This window comes from Myripristis murdjan, chromosome 13 (assembly GCF_902150065.1).
Source record: "Myripristis murdjan chromosome 13, fMyrMur1.1, whole genome shotgun sequence".
Taxonomy (NCBI): domain Eukaryota; kingdom Metazoa; phylum Chordata; class Actinopteri; order Holocentriformes; family Holocentridae; genus Myripristis; species Myripristis murdjan.
The window spans coordinates 31,520,028-31,538,462 of record NC_043992.1 but is presented as its reverse complement, the minus strand read 5'-3'; the positions used below and the strand labels follow the sequence as shown (position 1 = coordinate 31,538,462).

The 18,435-nt window shown below is 45.0% G+C and overlaps 1 protein-coding gene across 1 annotated transcript in view; it reads right to left on the bottom strand.

The window, feature by feature from the left end:
* Window positions 1-1,146: 1,146 nt before the first annotated feature.
* LOC115370326 (extracellular calcium-sensing receptor-like) overlaps window positions 1,147-18,435 on the bottom strand; it is a gene marked incomplete at its 5' end in the record, with an annotated part of 41,310 nt that continues 24,021 nt past the window's right edge. Inside the window, 6 exons of the mRNA XM_030067313.1 lie at window positions 1,147-2,060; window positions 2,145-2,268; window positions 2,390-2,617; window positions 3,035-3,310; window positions 3,427-3,633; window positions 4,456-4,542. Of these exons, the coding sequence (XP_029923173.1) occupies window positions 1,147-2,060; window positions 2,145-2,268; window positions 2,390-2,617; window positions 3,035-3,310; window positions 3,427-3,633; window positions 4,456-4,542 (1,836 nt within the window). The remainder of the gene's footprint in view (window positions 2,061-2,144; window positions 2,269-2,389; window positions 2,618-3,034; window positions 3,311-3,426; window positions 3,634-4,455; window positions 4,543-18,435) is intronic.

Below are 18,435 nucleotides of genomic sequence, written 5' to 3'. Positions count from 1 at the left end.
TTTCTTTTTATACCATTCCGTTTGAAAAATCCTCACAATTTTTGTCCCTTCCTTTGAATTAATCCTTGAGGTCAGGTGTTGGTTTCCCAGTTAATATCACGTTTTTTCACCCTCAAATATCAAGTTAGAAAGTCTTTTTATGGGAAATCTCCACCTTCGCTGATAACCAAAAGCACTGCGCGCCAGTGACAACAGCATCACGAGACCTTGTGGGGGCGCTGCCATTGGAGAAGAGCCATTTGACACAGTAGTTGTGGTGACATTTAATACAGGATACTCTGATGTCCCATTCTCCTAAATGCAGCATGAAGTACGCAACAGAAATCATCAACTGCTGGAAACTCGGAGGTAAAGATGTGGGTACACAGACTCGTGTAAACTGGCAGGTTTTTGCAAGTACGCCTAATTGTATATTTAAACCCATGTATGAATCTGTAGTGTTATATAATATAGGCTCTTATATTTAATATTTACATATATATTTTATATTTTTTTTTCAAAGATGTGTGTGTGTGTGTGTGTGTGTGTGTGTGTGTGTGATATGCTCGAGTATATATGCCCTGTGCGAGTGTGGCTGTCTTCTTCTCAGGTGTGCCCTACCTACCCTCCACCAACCAACCTGCGCTGCTCTCGTTCTCTTAATCCCTTCGTGTCATCCTCCTTGTCATCATCATCCACCTTGTCCTTGCTGCTGCTGCAGCTGCTCTGTGGCTGGTCATCACCCTGTGTGTCTCTGCTGCCTTCTGCTGCTTCTGTTGTCAGTTTTCTGAAATTGTGTTTTCTTTAGCATTATGACTGGAATGATTGTAATTTGCTCACCAGGACGATGCCTATTGCACACCTGTCTGGCTAGGAAGGACCACAGAGAGAGGTTTCCTCTCTCTTAACAATCTCCTCACACATGAAATCAACCTTATAATTGGGCCCACTATCAGTTACACTTTAAATAAACTAAACTGGTTATAGGCAAAAACAAGCAGTGATTGAGAGAGACTGAATTCTTCACCATCATTTTTGTAATACTTTATTGTTACATCTGGAGCATTATTGTGTTATGTGCATGAAAAAAGTGTGATTGTACATAATCAAACATGTATATATGAACAGAAAAAAAAGGAGAGTTAATGATGAGCTGACATACAGCTTTTATGTCTTGCTGGTGCCTCGACCCATGATAGCTTTCTTGGTGTTCCTCTCAGGTCTCAGGAGGATTATAAAACACTTTGGTCCAAACAGTGCCACCAAGAGGCCAAGACTGGAGGCCAGGATGGCAAATACCTCCACAGCATCTGCATATTTTCCTGGGGAGTTGATATAAGCAGGGATAAAGGCAACCCACACGGCACAGAAGATCAACATGCTGAATGTGATGAGCTTGGCCTCATTGAAGTTGTCTGGAAGATTCCTTGCCAGGAATGCTAGGAGGAAGCTGAGGATAGCCAGAAAGCCAATATAGCCCAGTAACACTGCAAAACCAACTGTGGACCCTATGACACACTCATAGACTATCTTGTCACTGTGGTATTGTGTGTTTTTATGAGGAGCTGGTGAGGAAGAGACAAGCCAGGCTGTGCAGATTGCTGCCTGAATGGAAGTAAGAACCAAAACGGTCCCTCTTTGCTGCACAGCACCAAACCATTTGAGACTGGCTCCACCTCCAGGTTTGGAGGCCTTGAATACAGCCAACACCACCATGGTTTTCACCAGGATGCATGAGACACACAGCACAAAGCTGATCCCAAATGCTGCATGCCTCAGCTGGCATGTCCATAACCTGGGGCGGCCAATGAACAGCAGCGAGCACAGGAAGCATAGTTTGAGTGACAGCAAGAGCAGGAAGCTCAGTTCTGAGTTGTTGGCACGCACCATGGGAGTGCTGCGATGATAGATGAAGACTCCCAGCACAATGGTGCAGATGAGAGTGCCTAGTAATGAGGCGGTTGTCAAGCAGATACCCAAGGGCTCGTGGTAGGAGAGGAACTCGATAGTTTTGGGGATGCAGTGGTCACGCTGGGGGCTGGACCAGAAGTCCTCTGGACAACTGATGCACTCCATGGAGTCTGACAGAAAAAGAGCAGGTGATGAAAGAGATGCATGTAAACAGTCTTAAACATAAACTCTGCCATTTAATAATAAATACCAACCAGTCTCATTGCTGGACTTCCCTTCAGAACAAGGGATGCAGTCAAAACAGCACACAGGTTCTCCTTTCCTTCTTGCAACACGGGTGCCAGGTGGGCAGCTCTCGCTGCACACTGACCGGGGCGGCTACAGGGAGAAGAACAATTATTACCACCATTCTACATACAATGATGTGACATAATCAGGATGAGTTTTTTTTTTTTTTCAAGATAACAACAAAACAGGTGGCTGAATGAGCAGAAGTGACCTTTTTGGACTCAAAATTCCAGAAGATCCTGTCTTCATCCAGTGTGAGCTCTTCACCTGTGGAGGCTGACTTCTTAACAACACCCACATTGTGAACTGTTGTGCTCCCATCAGGGAGCCAGCGCCAGTTCATCACATCATAGATTGGTAAGGCATCACCATTCTCATCAAATGACACTTGATCACCAAATGCTGTGGTGAAGTTTATCTTCTCCAGGTAATACAAAAGCTGGACATGTTGGATAGAAAAAGAAAGGAAAAGAGAAATCACACAAACTGAGGAAATCTGTTGAAAAGCAAAAAAATTGAACAGTATTTAGCATCCTTAATACAGTGGTACTATCCTCTTTTATCTAGCTACATACTGTCCATATTTATGTGTAGTAAGTAAAGTATGCAAACCCAACATGACAAATGATAAATATTCTTATACATGCAGAAAACAAAAAATATGGTCTTCTTCTCTTTTCTTATGAAGCATATAAATAACAGTGAGATATTGCTGTCACACAGCAAGTGGAGGAATAATTTTATCCTACAAGTATGTATTTTACAAATGTAATTATTTTACTAATCTCATATCTAGATATTTTGTATGTTTCCCTTTAAATACCAAGAAAAGATGGAGGCTAAATTAATATCTCACCTGCCATGGCTGCAGTTTCTGTAAACTGGCACAGCTGTGCCCGCTGAAAGGCCCTCTGCCTGGCACACACTGCAACATGTCATCAAGGGCGTATGCCAGGGCATACACAGCCTTGTACACATTGTACTCTGGCCTGAGGTCTGACATATCCAAAAAGGTGGTCGCCACATTCTCCAGATCCTCCTGTCCAGTGCACAGAGCTCCCCCAGTATCCAACCACCCTGCTGGAGGTGGTGAGAAATGACACTGAAATGTGTACTCCCAAAACTGCCTCACCTGGAGAAATTAATATATCAAGAGTAATGATGAGAAATTTCCAGCGAAAAACAGACAAAAAGTTCAAAAATAACAATATGGTGGCAATATGTGATTCTTGTCATTTTATATCTCACCATGTTATTGTTATAGTTGTTGTAGGGGTCACTGTCAGGACTTATTCTTAACAGGAAGTCCCTGAGTCCTGGTATCTCTCCTCGACGGATGGCAATACCCAGAGTGCCCCCCAGGTATGGCATGAGGTTGGGTGTCTGCAGCCTAGTAGCTGTTGTCCAGGCTTCACTGGCTATCCACTGCAGACCTGTCACATTCTGCTTTACCACCTGGGGGTTGAAATATGTCACATATATAAATACAAACTTCAGTGGCACTAATGTAGTACCATAGATTATGCTGTGCAGCGTCTTGTGTTTGTCATATAAGCAGAGGTCAAATTCCATGTTATACACATTGTTGAGAGCAAGCTCATGCATGTCAGTCGTAAGTGGAATCTACATATTGTATCAAAGCTAACAACACTTTGAGCAATAGAGGTTCCGCCATTAATGTAATCAAGAAAAACATAATTTCCTGTTGTTTCACTCCTATAAAAGTCTATTTAGGCAATAAGAGGTGTGAATTATTCAGTTATTTACTTATTTGCAAGAAAGTTATTGAGACCAAAAAAACAAACAAACAAACACCAAAATCCTATTCATTGTTTAACCTTGTTTGAAAGAACAGTTTTCTATATTTTGATCTACCGTAATTTAATTCCAACCTCTTCTATCACATGAATCATTTGGTTCTCATGTGCAAATCCAATGACCACACGAGCTGTGGATTTCTTCATCACATTCACAATCCTCCTATGTTCAGCTGTGTCATAACTCCTGGGCAAAACCTCTAAATATGCCAGACACCCTCCACCAGACTGAGCCAGGTCAGACTGGAGGGATCGGGCAGCATTGAGTCCATAGTCGTTATCACTGATCAGCAGGCCCACCCAAGTCCAGCCAAACCGCTTCAGAATCTGGAGTATTGCACGAACCTTGTCAGATAAGAATGGAAACATTAATGCTCAAATTTTAATATTTGTTAAGGTGTTCCCAGTCTGAGTTGATGTGAACATTTTTTTAAGATCTGGTTTTGTTAATATGGTTCACCTGGAAGGCATCACTTGGGATCGTTCTAAAGAAGGATGGAAACCGTTGCCGGTCACTCAGGCAGGAACATGTGGCAAAATAACTCACCTGTATGAGACACAGACAATGTGCATCCCAAATTATGATAAAATTACTGCCAGTTTTACTGTGTTAATGGTAACAGAGGGAAAACTTACCATTGGTACTCTGTACAAACCTAAGACAGCAGAGATTGCAATAGAACGGGTTGAGGAAGATTCACCCACAACACCAAGCACTGGAGGGGTTCCTATACAGTTATTGTCCAATAGGAATTGATCCCCTTGACCACTCAACATTGACAATGCAGCACGAAATGCATCTCCAAGTGTGCCACAGTTATCATACAAACTGTATCCAAGAGTCACATTAGGTAGAAGGTTTGAGTTCCTGTTGATCTCATCAATTGCAAAGGCCATGGTCTGGAACTGCCTGAATCCTAAAACATTAAAACTGACACAAAAATGTCACTGTATTTTGCTGAAAAATACAATATATGATAACAGTTATGAACTAGGCCATAGTACAATGTTCTAGTTCCAGAAGAAGCATAATTATAATGGTAAGAAATTCTATATGTAAATGTTGACAAGACACCAAGCACAGTTAGTTGACTGGGGAAAAAACTGAAACATGAGAATGATCTATACCACTGTCTTCTTTCTGCTGTATCTCTGAAGTACACTACTTACCCATAGCAGATAGGCTCCTGTTGCTCTGATGTGAAAGAAAGTTCAGGTAAAACAGAGAAGAAGTGGACTGTGAACAGTCCACCTAGAACCACATCTCCAGTTTTGTGGATCCTATTAACATGAAACTGTCCCTGTAACTGACAGGAGGAGGAAACAGAAGAAGACACATTTGAGCAAAAGGAGGAAGAGAAAATTTGCAAGATCAAGACCATGCACAAGATCACATCTATATCTGAAAATGTCATCATGACTGTTCTCCTGTGTTTACCTGTTTTCTAACACTCAATTTAAAGGCAGTGCTATGTCATCCCCTTTCCAAACCTGCGTCAGTGTTTAATCTTTCACACCACCCATCAGGGCAGTGGCAGAGGTTTGGGCAGGGCCTCAAGTACATTTCAAATTAGTTTTAATATATCGATGCAGAATAGATTAATGTGTGCACATAGTAGACATAGTTATCTGTGCATATGTGTTTATATGTATTTCATAATAATAATGCAAAAACGTTTTCGCAGATAAGTAAATTTGGACATTACAGTTGATAGACCACACATGCTCAGCAAAACATTTGTTTTCACTCTTCTGAAAAGCACCAGCTGAAAAACATTTGTATTTGCAGAAACAACGTGCAGGGTAACCAATTCTCATTGTGGTCCTACCTAGAGCAAGAGAACTCAGACCCATTCAAAATTACCAAATGGTCAGAAGTCCTTGGCCTGTGGACTTCATTACCATACACTTACTATGTTTAATAATGTCCACTAGGTGGTAGCAGCACACTAAGACTTTGAATGAGGCCCTATGTCTTTTAGTGTGCTTGCTTTAGTACAGCACACCTGTATTCTCTTCTTTGCTTCTTTATTTGTTTTCTTGGCTCAGCAAAACACACTCACACCTGTTCCACAGTAGGGGCAAGCGAGTCATAGTCAGTAAAAAGGGAACCAGGCATCTTGCATGGTCAGAGTTCACTTATTATAGACACGTTTCCCAATCTATTATATGACAAAAAATAATTGAGTACCTGTCCAAGGTGAATGACATTAATCCTTCAACTGAAAATCTTTGCAATTTCCACCTGCTCTCCTAAGAACTGTTCTACAAAGAACAGTTGTGTAGCCCAGTGTATCTAGGTGACATAAGTGCCACATAAGTCCCAGAGCGTGCTCTTTTGGGGTTAAGGGCCTTTCTGGGTGAACCATAGTTGACTGGTCTCTGTTGTGCATTCTGGAGGTAGATGGCTGATCACCTCTGGATAGTTGCTGGCCCACTGATGCAAATGAAATCCCCCTCTGCCAGGAGATGATGTAGCTTGTCAGCTAGTCTCTTAGCTTCTGCGACAACGGGTTGTTTTTGCAGCCAGTTACCCACTAAAAAAACAGTGCTCCACTGCACTGTGCATGTCCTCAACAGGCACACCGTGATTCATGCGTTTAAGGCAAATGTCAGGCAGCCGGGAATGCATGTAATTCTAAATACCAACCACAGATAGACACTGGGATAATCCTTGTTTACATCTTGCCATATGAACCCTGAGGGAAGGCTGATCTCAAGATAACAGATGCAACTGATAGAACACCCCCTTTATGTCACTACTGATTATCACTTCATATTCATAGAAGCAAAATATGACTCCCAGCAGGGCTGATCTTGATGTTGCACCAGGAAGGAGGTGTTCAGTCAGACTTTGGCTATTATATCTGAAAAAAAACAAAAAAAACAAAACAAAACAAAACAAAAAAAACGGCTAAAGACAAAAAATTTTGACTCACTATGTGGTGGAGGATATACTATCCTGCTAGTGACTAAATGGGATAGAATTGAATCAGATATGAAGAGGAAGAGATTTCCTTCTTTCATCCTATTGTTTGACCTTACTAGAATTCTTTACAAGGCATTTTTCTGTATTTAGCAGGTGGTAGACTATCATTCTGGGAGATTATCTTTTTTTCCTGGGCCAGATTCAAACCCAGGCCACTGTGGTTTAGCCTTAGTATTACATGGCATGTGCTCTACACAGCAAGCCAATGGATCATCCCTTGTACGACATTCTTAACACTTGTGTATCCTCTCAATTGTGTAACAATTTCCTCACTCTTGTACGGTAGCATATAAAGCTGGCACAACCTCTCAATAAAAGGTAGAGATGGAAAGGAGACAGACCAGCGAGATAAAACAGACAATGAAGAGGAGGACCAGAAGAGTCTTTGGCAAACTGGGTCCTTGTATTAGGGATAAGGTTTAAAAGTTTTCACCCAGTACACTCACCACGTAACTTCATCAAAGAACTCCATGACAGGGCATTGCACAAACCTTATCAGGTAAGAGTGGAAACATTAATGCTCAGACTAGAATTTTCTTTCGGGGACAATCTCCGATAGAAGCACAGCATAGACACTGTTAAATTATGGCCTATCAGCCGTATCATCTGTGACCATGCAGCTCTGTTAATGATACAAAGCATGTGGCTCGTGATAGGCAATACGCAAATCTGTGCAGACTTCTATTTATTTTTATTTATTTAAAAGAAGCATGGAGACCAAGTGCCGCTCACTCAGGCAGAAGGTGACAAAGTAACTCACCTGCATTAGACATAGGCAATGCACATTCATAAATATGATATAACTGAGAAATTTAACATGCACGCGATTTAGATTTTACAAGCTCTTTCAGCCACAAATTATGCAATAAGCTCCTGATTTATGGACTGCGATATATTTCAATGTGAAATTCAATTAAAATCAAGCTTTGAGACTGTACACAGTGATATTGGGCTCGAAATAGATTTGAACTTTAACACATCAAAAAACACTATCTGAAAGGTAAAAGGGGGGAAACTTCCCACTGGTACCCTGTGCAAACCTAGTACAGCAGCGATAGCAATGGAATGTGTAAATGAAGAATCACCCCCTCAGCACTGGACCCTAGTATTGTCCATCAGGAACTGCCTCAGTTGACTCACACTCACCATTGGCAATGCAGCATGGAAAACTCCAGCTGTGGCACAGTAATCATACATACTGTATCCCAAAGAGACATCAGGTAGCAGGTTTGAGTTCCTGTTGATCTCATCAGTAGTAAAGATGATAGTCTGGAACTGCCTGAATCCTAAAACGTGTATACTAACACAAAAACACATATGATAACAGCGATGAACTAGGCCATGGTGCTCTTACTTAAACTAAATGAGTAGCCATTATTACACTGGTAAAATACTTTATATGTATATTTTGCATGTTAGTATTACAACTGATTTTAAGATTTTATTGATACAGTAGTTTAAAGGACCCATGGCCTGAAAAATGCAATTTTCGTTGTTTTTGCGTGATAGAGAAGGTCTTGGGGCCACATAAATACTGTCCCAGGCATTTCACCTACGTCAGGGCGGCACGTCCATGCATGCCGCCCTGCATCCATGCGCTCAGCAGTAGCCATGACAATCTTACATAAGATGATAACTTGCTTTAGTTTTCAAATAATTACTGAATCTCGTTGGCTCTATTTGGACGTCGGTTGATTGGTCCGACCATATGTCACTCAGAAAACAGTCAGCCAATCAGTGGAGAAGTCGCTGATTATCTCTTCTGATTGGCTAAACAAACCGTGCTGCCAGAGCTCCAGGATAAAGGCAAGAGAGAGGAGATGTAAAACTATATTTAGCAGACCACAGGTACTTAAAACCACAAATACATCATGCTAGGGATATCAGCAGTTAAAATAAAACCCTGGAAAAGTGTACACCATGGGTCCGTTAAAGCATAACAAGGCCTGGCTCCTGCTTACATTTCTGATACTTTTCCCTTAGGAGACAGAGCACAGCCTACAACCCTTGGGCACGCCCCTACTGATTGTTGTTAAATGATGGTTCGTTACAAAAAGATGCAATGAACCAGTTTGTAACTTTCTGTCCAAACATTTCACACTAGCAAAATCAGAATCACATTTTTAATCATTTCTGCAAAGCTATAGGGTAAACATCCCTCTTAAGCCCACCAAAAATGCTTTTCAGACATTTTTAATATATACTGCCCCAATTTAAGTGAGAACATTTTAGTTAAAATGATAATCTAATGTCTCATTTGAAGTGTCAATAATTCATTTATATCAATTTTTAATGTTTTTATTGTTTAATTTGTCAAAATATGTTAAAAGTCTGGCATGGGCTTGATGGGTTCTTAATGTACCCTTTAAGCCCAGGGGTGTTCCAAATAAGCCTACTTCATGATTTGTTTATATATATATATATATATATATATATATATACTTCTTTCATCTGGCCTGTAAATGCCATTTGAAATAGGCGTGATCAGCCTTTTTGCTGTGTTGTCAACACAGAAAATGCTAAACTTGCAACATGTCTTCTTTGGAATGTAGCCAAAAAACTATTCATGAACAAAATAAAAATTAGAATGGAAATTACTCTTCAATACTTCATCTTTCAATATGTGTTGTCATTTTGTCTGTATCTCTATCCTACATTGTACTGCTGGCATTTAGAATTGGCCAAAATTTCTGGTCCAGCCAGCCGGTGCAGATGTTTCTATCTAGATTTCTGAAGACCTAATGACTGAAAGAAAAACAGTTTCCTGGTTCAATACTAATATTTTAAGGATAATAAATGAGTCAATTTCAGTAAACAAACAAATAACTAAAAGTAAAGGGTCGAAAATTATGCTAATGGTAGGATAGAATGTAGGCCTATCCAGAATGAGTTGAGCTATACAATATGGTATTTAATTATCTGAATTATGAAGCTGATGGTGAGGTAGGTGATAGGTGAGGTCAAAGTTAGGCAGGAAAATGGTTCAAAAGTCAAAAGGGAGAAAATCTCCATTGAAACACAGTCAAGTGGGCTTAATGGGAGCAGGTGGGCTTAAAGGGAACATCAGTGAATTTCTGGTTAAAAGTCAGCTACATGAACATGACATTAAAAAACAGCTACATGACATGAATCTATATATGCTGCACTAACATTACATGAAAAGTATCAGTTGATCATGCACTTAAGTAATTAGCTATACTCATGTAATGAATTCGTGTTTGGGCCAAGGATGGTCAAAAGGCGACCAAAACCAGGAATCACGTGGGACAAATGTCGGAAACCCCAGAGTAAACACACAGCCACACAGAGTAACAAATAAAATGACAATCTTTATTTAAATTCCGTCATTCATGAACGGGGCACCTGGAGTTAAAGCAAGGCGGGGGAGCTACCACTCTTCAGGGTCACCCAAACTGGCTGCACAATAAAAATGTGCACACCATCACTGAAATACACACCACATCAGAGCACACACTACAAACTTCTGGAGATGCATGAAAACCCGTCACACTACAAACTGCTGGAGATGCATGAAAACCCGTCACACTACAAACTAGGCAACTGCACTTCTAAATGACGTGAATAAGAGTGCATCCAATTACGGGACCCCGATCCAGAACTAGCTCAACCCCCCCAAAACTCCTTTCCAATCCCCACACTAATAAAACACACATACATTACAAATACAAGTTAAAATGAGTAGGCTACTCAGCTTCGTGGCCGACGAGACCCCCCCCCCGGGGTCTAGGCTTGTGGCACCGTCCAACTCCCCGGGGGACCACGGCTTCGTCAGACGGCGCAACTGGTGACCGGCAGGGTCCGCCAACAGCGGCGTGCTGGAGGCGGCAGCGAAGCTGGAGAGCGACGGCGGCTGCGCTCCTATAGCCCCAGCCCTAACTAACTACAGGAGGCAGCAGGCCTCCCCTCCTAACGCTGGAACGGTCTAACCCCGCTACCGTATCTGTCTTTGTCGCCGGCCGCCCTAAACAGCTGCGAACGACACCCACCCGCTCCCGGAGTGAACGCAGCCACACCGCACACAACACGCTCCCCAGACACACACACAATGCCCAGCTCTCCGCTTTTCAGTCCCAGAGTCCCACCGGCTGGGCAATCAGCCACAGCTGATGTTCATCAGTTCATTAGGCTCCCCGTCAGCCCAACAGTGGGCAAGTTCAACAGTTCAGCCCACTATTCACATCACACTTCCCCCTCTCCTAATGAAAAAGACTCGTCCTCGAGTCACTGTAATGACATCTGATAGTCTCGAGACCAAGCAGGTGGCTTCCGATGTCGCACGGGACGTCCGCTGCTTGACACTAACCCCTCCTCTTGAGAGGAGCAGGCCACAGATGCATCCTCGGGAGGAGAACTCAAGGATGCAAGGGGGTCGGAGCAATCTAAAGACAAAACCCCCTCCACTCCTTCAGCTCCTGAAGACATGGGGGCCTGGGCCACACAGCCCCCCGGAGGTAAACTGTCCCCTGGTGATGTCCCCAGATTGGCTGGACGGCGATGATGGACCCAATCTGCACCAAACTGGAACTCCGAATGCTGTCGTCGGGAAGGTCTGGGTGGCCGAGAGTCGGGTTGATCAGCCCTCCTGGACACTGGATTGGTTGTCACTGCCAAAGAAGAGGTAAAGGGCTTAAGTCGGTTGAAGTGCACAACACACTCAGGACCTCCCTCCACAGACATGAGACTATAAAGCACATCTGTTACTCTTTCAACCACCCTGAAAGGGCCCTTATACCTTCTCTGCAACTTAGGGCAAAGCCCCCGCTTCCTGGCCTTATTCTGCACCCAGACTAATTCCCCCTCAGAGTAGTACTGAAAATTGGCCCTAAAATCATATGAGCTTTTCTGCTGCTCTGAAGCCCGGGCCTGGTGCCTTTTCACTGCTTCCACAACTGTAGACAATGTCTCACTAAGCCTGGAAACATAATCATTAACAGAAGAAAACTGCTCCTGAGTATCTAGGTTCAACATGATATCAATAGGCAGAACAATTTCCCGCCCAAACAAGACTTTATAAGGAGTGAATGCAGTGCTAGCATGAACACTACTCCGGTAGGCCAACATCACATAAGGCAACAAAGTATCCCAGTTTAATTGGTTGTCCTCTACAAAGAGCGACAACATGGACAACAGAGTACGGTTAAAGCGCTCTATAAGGCCATCTGACTGGGCGTGGTAAGGCGATGTACGAGTCTTGTGCATATGCAAAAGCCTACACAACTCCCTAAACAAAGTAGACTCAAAATTTCGCCCTTGATCTGAATGAATACTACGGGGAACTCCAAAACGACACACCCACTCTTCCGTCAGCACTTTAGCAATAGTACTAGCTTCCTGGTTAGGAAGGGGAAAAGCCTCAGTCCACTTTGAGAAATAATCACCTACAACCAGGATATACCTGTTCCTATTAGGGGTCTCTGGAAGAGGGCCTAGTATATCTAGTGCCACTCGTTCAAAGGGTCTAGATGTAACTGACGGCTGCAGAGGAGCACAAGGAGGCTTACCCTGGGTCTTACGAGAAGAACAGTCAACACACTCCTTCACCCACTGTTTGACATCTCCAAACCATCCTGGCCAATAGAAACGGTCTTTTACCTTCCCCTGCAACTTCTGCACCCCCAAATGTCCCCCCGTAGTATCGCCATGCAGCTGTGCCAAGACCTTGGGCACCAAAGACCGAGGGAGAACCACTTGTACTTTAGATGCAGCATCACATGTAGCTTTAGATGCAGCATCACATGTAGCTGATTCCAGACAGGGGCGTACTTCTGAAATTCAGGGCCATCGGGCATGTGACACTCCTCTGCTTGCTTTTTACAATCCAGAATTTGCTGTAGCTCACTATCATCCATTTGGGCTTGAGCTAGCTCATCTACCTCCCCCCCTTCGCTGGAGGGGACCTGAGGGGTTTCCTGTACAGCACACACTTTAAGGATGTCCTTGCCTAGCTTTTTACTTGCTGGTGACTTCTGACCCAGCCCCCTCCCATCACAAAAAGCAGGCAACCTTGAAAGAGCATCAGCATTTGCGTGTAGCTTGCCTGGCCTATGTACAATCTCATACTGGAAGTTAGCAAGCTGTTCAACCCACCGAGCCAACTGCCCCTCCAGTCCTTGAAAATTATGCAGCCACCGCAAAGAGTTATGATCAGTACGTAGCACAAACTCTTTACCCAGCAGATAGTGTTTGAAATGCTTTGTAAAGGTCACCATGCTCAACAGCTCCTTTTTTGTGGTAGCATATTTACGCTCTTGCTTAGTAAGTGCCCTACTGGCATATGCTACAACACGTTCATGCCCTCCCTCTTCCTGAGACAGAACTGCCCCAATTCCCACATCACTGGCATCAGTATCTAAGATGAATGTTTTACTTGGGTCTGGATAGGCCAACACAGGAGCAGTAATAAGACTGGCTTTTAGTCGATCAAATGCTCGCTGACAATCATCAGTCCACTGAAAACGCTTCCCTTTCTCCACAAGCTGGTGTAAGGGACGAGCGATGTCTGCAAAACCTTTCACAAAACGCCTGTAGTACGAGGCTAGCCCCACAAAACTCTGGACCTCAGTCTGATTCTGCGGGACAGGCCACTCTCTTACTGCAGCCACCTTAGCAGGGTCCGCCATCACCCCCTCAGCAGAGATGACATGGCCTAGATAGTGGACCTGAGTAGAGAACAGGTTACATTTAGATGGCTTGATTTTCAAATTCGCCTGCTGAAGTTTTGACAGCACCTCATCAAGACGAGCCAGTTGTTCCTGAAATGTGCGCCCAAACACAATAATATCATCTAGATACACCAGGCAGGTTGTCCACTGCAAATCTGCAAGTATCAAATCCATAAGTCTTTGAAAGGTGCTGGGCGCGTTGCAAAGACCAAAACTCAAAACATTGAATTCAAACAGCCCCTGGCGTGTTATGAAAGCAGTTTTGCAACGATCCTTAGGGTCGACCTCCACCTGCCAGTAACCACTGGCTAAATCAAGCGTGGAAAACCAGCAGGCGTTGCTTAAGCTGTCCAAAGCATCATCTATTCTTGGAAGAGGATATGCATCCTTACAGGTGACATCATTCAGTTTTCTGTAGTCAACACAAAAACGGAGCCCGCCGCCTTTTTTCCGCACCAAAACTACAGGGGCCGCCCAGGGGCTACAAGAAGGCCGAATGATGCCATTGTCAAGCATTTGTTTCAGATTATCAGCTACTTCCTGCTGCAAATGGAGGGGGACCCTTCTTGGCGGTAACTTGATAGGCTTAGCGTCACCTGTATCAATTTCATGCATGGTCAGATGTGTCCTACCCAAGTCAGTCTCACTCTGGCTAAAGACAGAGAGATTCCGGTGCAATAGCTGTTTCACTGCCTCAATTTGTTCAGCGGAGAGACCCTTATCCCTCACCCCAAATAAACTCATGAGACTATCAACAGTCCAGGGCTGTAAAGTGTCATCCCCTTCCTTGATACACTCTCCCACCTCATCAACCTCAATATCAGTAAAGAGAGTACCCACTTTCATGCCCTTTTTCAGTGTTAAAGCATCATTAGTCACATTAATGACCCGAACTGGTAGTGCCCCCTTCTCTACTCTACAAACCACACGGGCAACCAGCAAGTCACAATGTTTAGACAAGACTGAGGATGGTTCCAGCATTGCCTCTGCGTAGTCCCCCCATGCACTCTGTACCGTGCCTGAAATTATAGCTTCACTCCGCGGTGGAACTACTGTGTCTGATTGAACAACAACAATTTGAGGCTGTAATGTTGGGTTAAGATCCACAAGGGGGAGTGTTTTCCCCATTATTTGGCAAGTCTTCTCACCTAAATCAACCACAGCCTCATACCTGGACAAAAAGTCAAAACCAAGCAGGATTTCCTCAGACGGTATGTCCGACACCAAAAAATCGGCAACCAGGGCTAAAGAATCAAACTGACACACGGTCTGCCAGCCCCCAAGAATCTGCATTGCCCCACCATTTGCTGCTCTTGCATCCCCAATATATTCTTGCAAGTCAGACCCCCCCTTAGTAATAGAGAGCCAAACCTGTTTAGGTATAATGGAGTGTGATGCCCCAGTATCAACCAACACATGACAACTAGACCCACCTATCTTGGCTGCAAGATAGCCGGAACCTCCTTCCGCCTTCTCAAGGGCCCTAGTGGATACAGCTGGAAGGGGGGCGGGCATTGGGCCCTCTGTGCACGCCCCCTCTAGTTTCCCTGCAAATAGGGACAGTTACGGCGTATGTGCCTGTTACACCCACACTCCCAACACCCCCCTCTCTGTTCCATAGCCTCACGTTTAACTGTAACATTGCCAGGTGTGCCGACCGCTTGAGGGGGAGGGGGAGGTGCAGCTGCCTGAACAGGGACAGGGTGTACGAGATTTGATTTAAAAGCATGCACAGCAGTCTGTAAGACCTTAACCTCTTGCCTCAATCCTTCCACCACCCCCAATAAAACTTCCATCTGCTCATCACTCTTAGACTTCGGTTCAGAGACCCCCCGGACCTTAGCATCCTGAGTTAAATGGCTATTTTCTAGACCTCTGATGAGCTCAAGTTCTGAAGCCAGATTTATTGCAGCTTCCAGTGTTGCAGGTTTGGCACTACGAAGACTGATGCGCAAATCTCCACTGCCCACATGCGTAATAAAATGGTCCCTTGCCAATAGGTCCTGTGTGTTAAGGTCCGCGGAGGGATAGGCTCTCGCAACCAGCCGGCGCAAAGCAATACCAAACTCGCGGACTGTCTCATTATGAAGCCTCCTCCGTGAGGAGAAGCTAGCCCTGTTCCAATCGTCACTGTCACAGGGATCAAGACACCTCCCCATAGCATCTTTCAACAGGGTATAATTAGTTTTAGCTGCTGCTGATAACCCACTATAGACCTCACGGGCTCGACCTGCCAATAGGAGACCCATAAATTTCAGCCTGAGTGATTCATCCCAGTTATTTACATCAGCGGCCATCTCAAACTGCTCAGCCCAATCAGACCATTCTCTCCCCGCACCAGTAAAGGTCTCTGGCATGAAGACTGGACGGGGAGTTGCACCATTAATAGTTGAAACAGGGGGAGCATCTTGATTTGGGGCAAACTCAGCAGGTTGTGGTGGATTATTCTCCGGTTCCGACATTCTTGCAGTAAAGATCCCACCGCTGCCACCAGTGTAATGAATTCGTGTTTGGGCCAAGGATGGTCAAAAGGCGACCAAAACCAGGAATCACGTGGGACAAATGTCGGAAACCCCAGAGTAAACACACAGCCACACAGAGTAACAAATAAAATGACAATCTTTATTTAAATTCCGTCATTCATGAACGGGGCACCTGGAGTTAAAGCAAGGCGGGGGAGCTACCACTCTTCAGGGTCACCCAAACTGGCTGCACAATAAAAATGTGCACACCATCACTGAAATACACACCACATCAGAGCACACACTACAAACTTCTGGAGATGCATGAAAACCCGTCACACTACAAACTGCTGGAGATGCATGAAAACCCGTCACACTACAAACTAGGCAACTGCACTTCTAAATGACGTGAATAAGAGTGCATCCAATTACGGGACCCCGATCCAGAACTAGCTCAACCCCCCCAAAACTCCTTTCCAATCCCCACACTAATAAAACACACATACATTACAAATACAAGTTAAAATGAGTAGGCTACTCAGCTTCGTGGCCGACGAGACCCCCCCCCCGGGGTCTAGGCTTGTGGCACCGTCCAACTCCCCGGGGGACCACGGCTTCGTCAGACGGCGCAACTGGTGACCGGCAGGGTCCGCCAACAGCGGCGTGCTGGAGGCGGCAGCGAAGCTGGAGAGCGACGGCGGCTGCGCTCCTATAGCCCCAGCCCTAACTAACTACAGGAGGCAGCAGGCCTCCCCTCCTAACGCTGGAACGGTCTAACCCCGCTACCGTATCTGTCTTTGTCGCCGGCCGCCCTAAACAGCTGCGAACGACACCCACCCGCTCCCGGAGTGAACGCAGCCACACCGCACACAACACGCTCCCCAGACACACACACAATGCCCAGCTCTCCGCTTTTCAGTCCCAGAGTCCCACCGGCTGGGCAATCAGCCACAGCTGATGTTCATCAGTTCATTAGGCTCCCCGTCAGCCCAACAGTGGGCAAGTTCAACAGTTCAGCCCACTATTCACATCACACTTCCCCCTCTCCTAATGAAAAAGACTCGTCCTCGAGTCACTGTAATGACATCTGATAGTCTCGAGACCAAGCAGGTGGCTTCCGATGTCGCACGGGACGTCCGCTGCTTGACACTAACCCCTCCTCTTGAGAGGAGCAGGCCACAGATGCATCCTCGGGAGGAGAACTCAAGGATGCAAGGGGGTCGGAGCAATCTAAAGACAAAACCCCCTCCACTCCTTCAGCTCCTGAAGACATGGGGGCCTGGGCCACACAGCCCCCCGGAGGTAAACTGTCCCCTGGTGATGTCCCCAGATTGGCTGGACGGCGATGATGGACCCAATCTGCACCAAACTGGAACTCCGAATGCTGTCGTCGGGAAGGTCTGGGTGGCCGAGAGTCGGGTTGATCAGCCCTCCTGGACACTGGATTGGTTGTCACTGCCAAAGAAGAGGTAAAGGGCTTAAGTCGGTTGAAGTGCACAACACACTCAGGACCTCCCTCCACAGACATGAGACTATAAAGCACATCTGTTACTCTTTCAACCACCCTGAAAGGGCCCTTATACCTTCTCTGCAACTTAGGGCAAAGCCCCCGCTTCCTGGCCTTATTCTGCACCCAGACTAATTCCCCCTCAGAGTAGTACTGAAAATTGGCCCTAAAATCATATGAGCTTTTCTGCTGCTCTGAAGCCCGGGCCTGGTGCCTTTTCACTGCTTCCACAACTGTAGACAATGTCTCACTAAGCCTGGAAACATAATCATTAACAGAAGAAAACTGCTCCTGAGTATCTAGGTTCAACATGATATCAATAGGCAGAACAATTTCCCGCCCAAACAAGACTTTATAAGGAGTGAATGCAGTGCTAGCATGAACACTACTCCGGTAGGCCAACATCACATAAGGCAACAAAGTATCCCAGTTTAATTGGTTGTCCTCTACAAAGAGCGACAACATGGACAACAGAGTACGGTTAAAGCGCTCTATAAGGCCATCTGACTGGGCGTGGTAAGGCGATGTACGAGTCTTGTGCATATGCAAAAGCCTACACAACTCCCTAAACAAAGTAGACTCAAAATTTCGCCCTTGATCTGAATGAATACTACGGGGAACTCCAAAACGACACACCCACTCTTCCGTCAGCACTTTAGCAATAGTACTAGCTTCCTGGTTAGGAAGGGGAAAAGCCTCAGTCCACTTTGAGAAATAATCACCTACAACCAGGATATACCTGTTCCTATTAGGGGTCTCTGGAAGAGGGCCTAGTATATCTAGTGCCACTCGTTCAAAG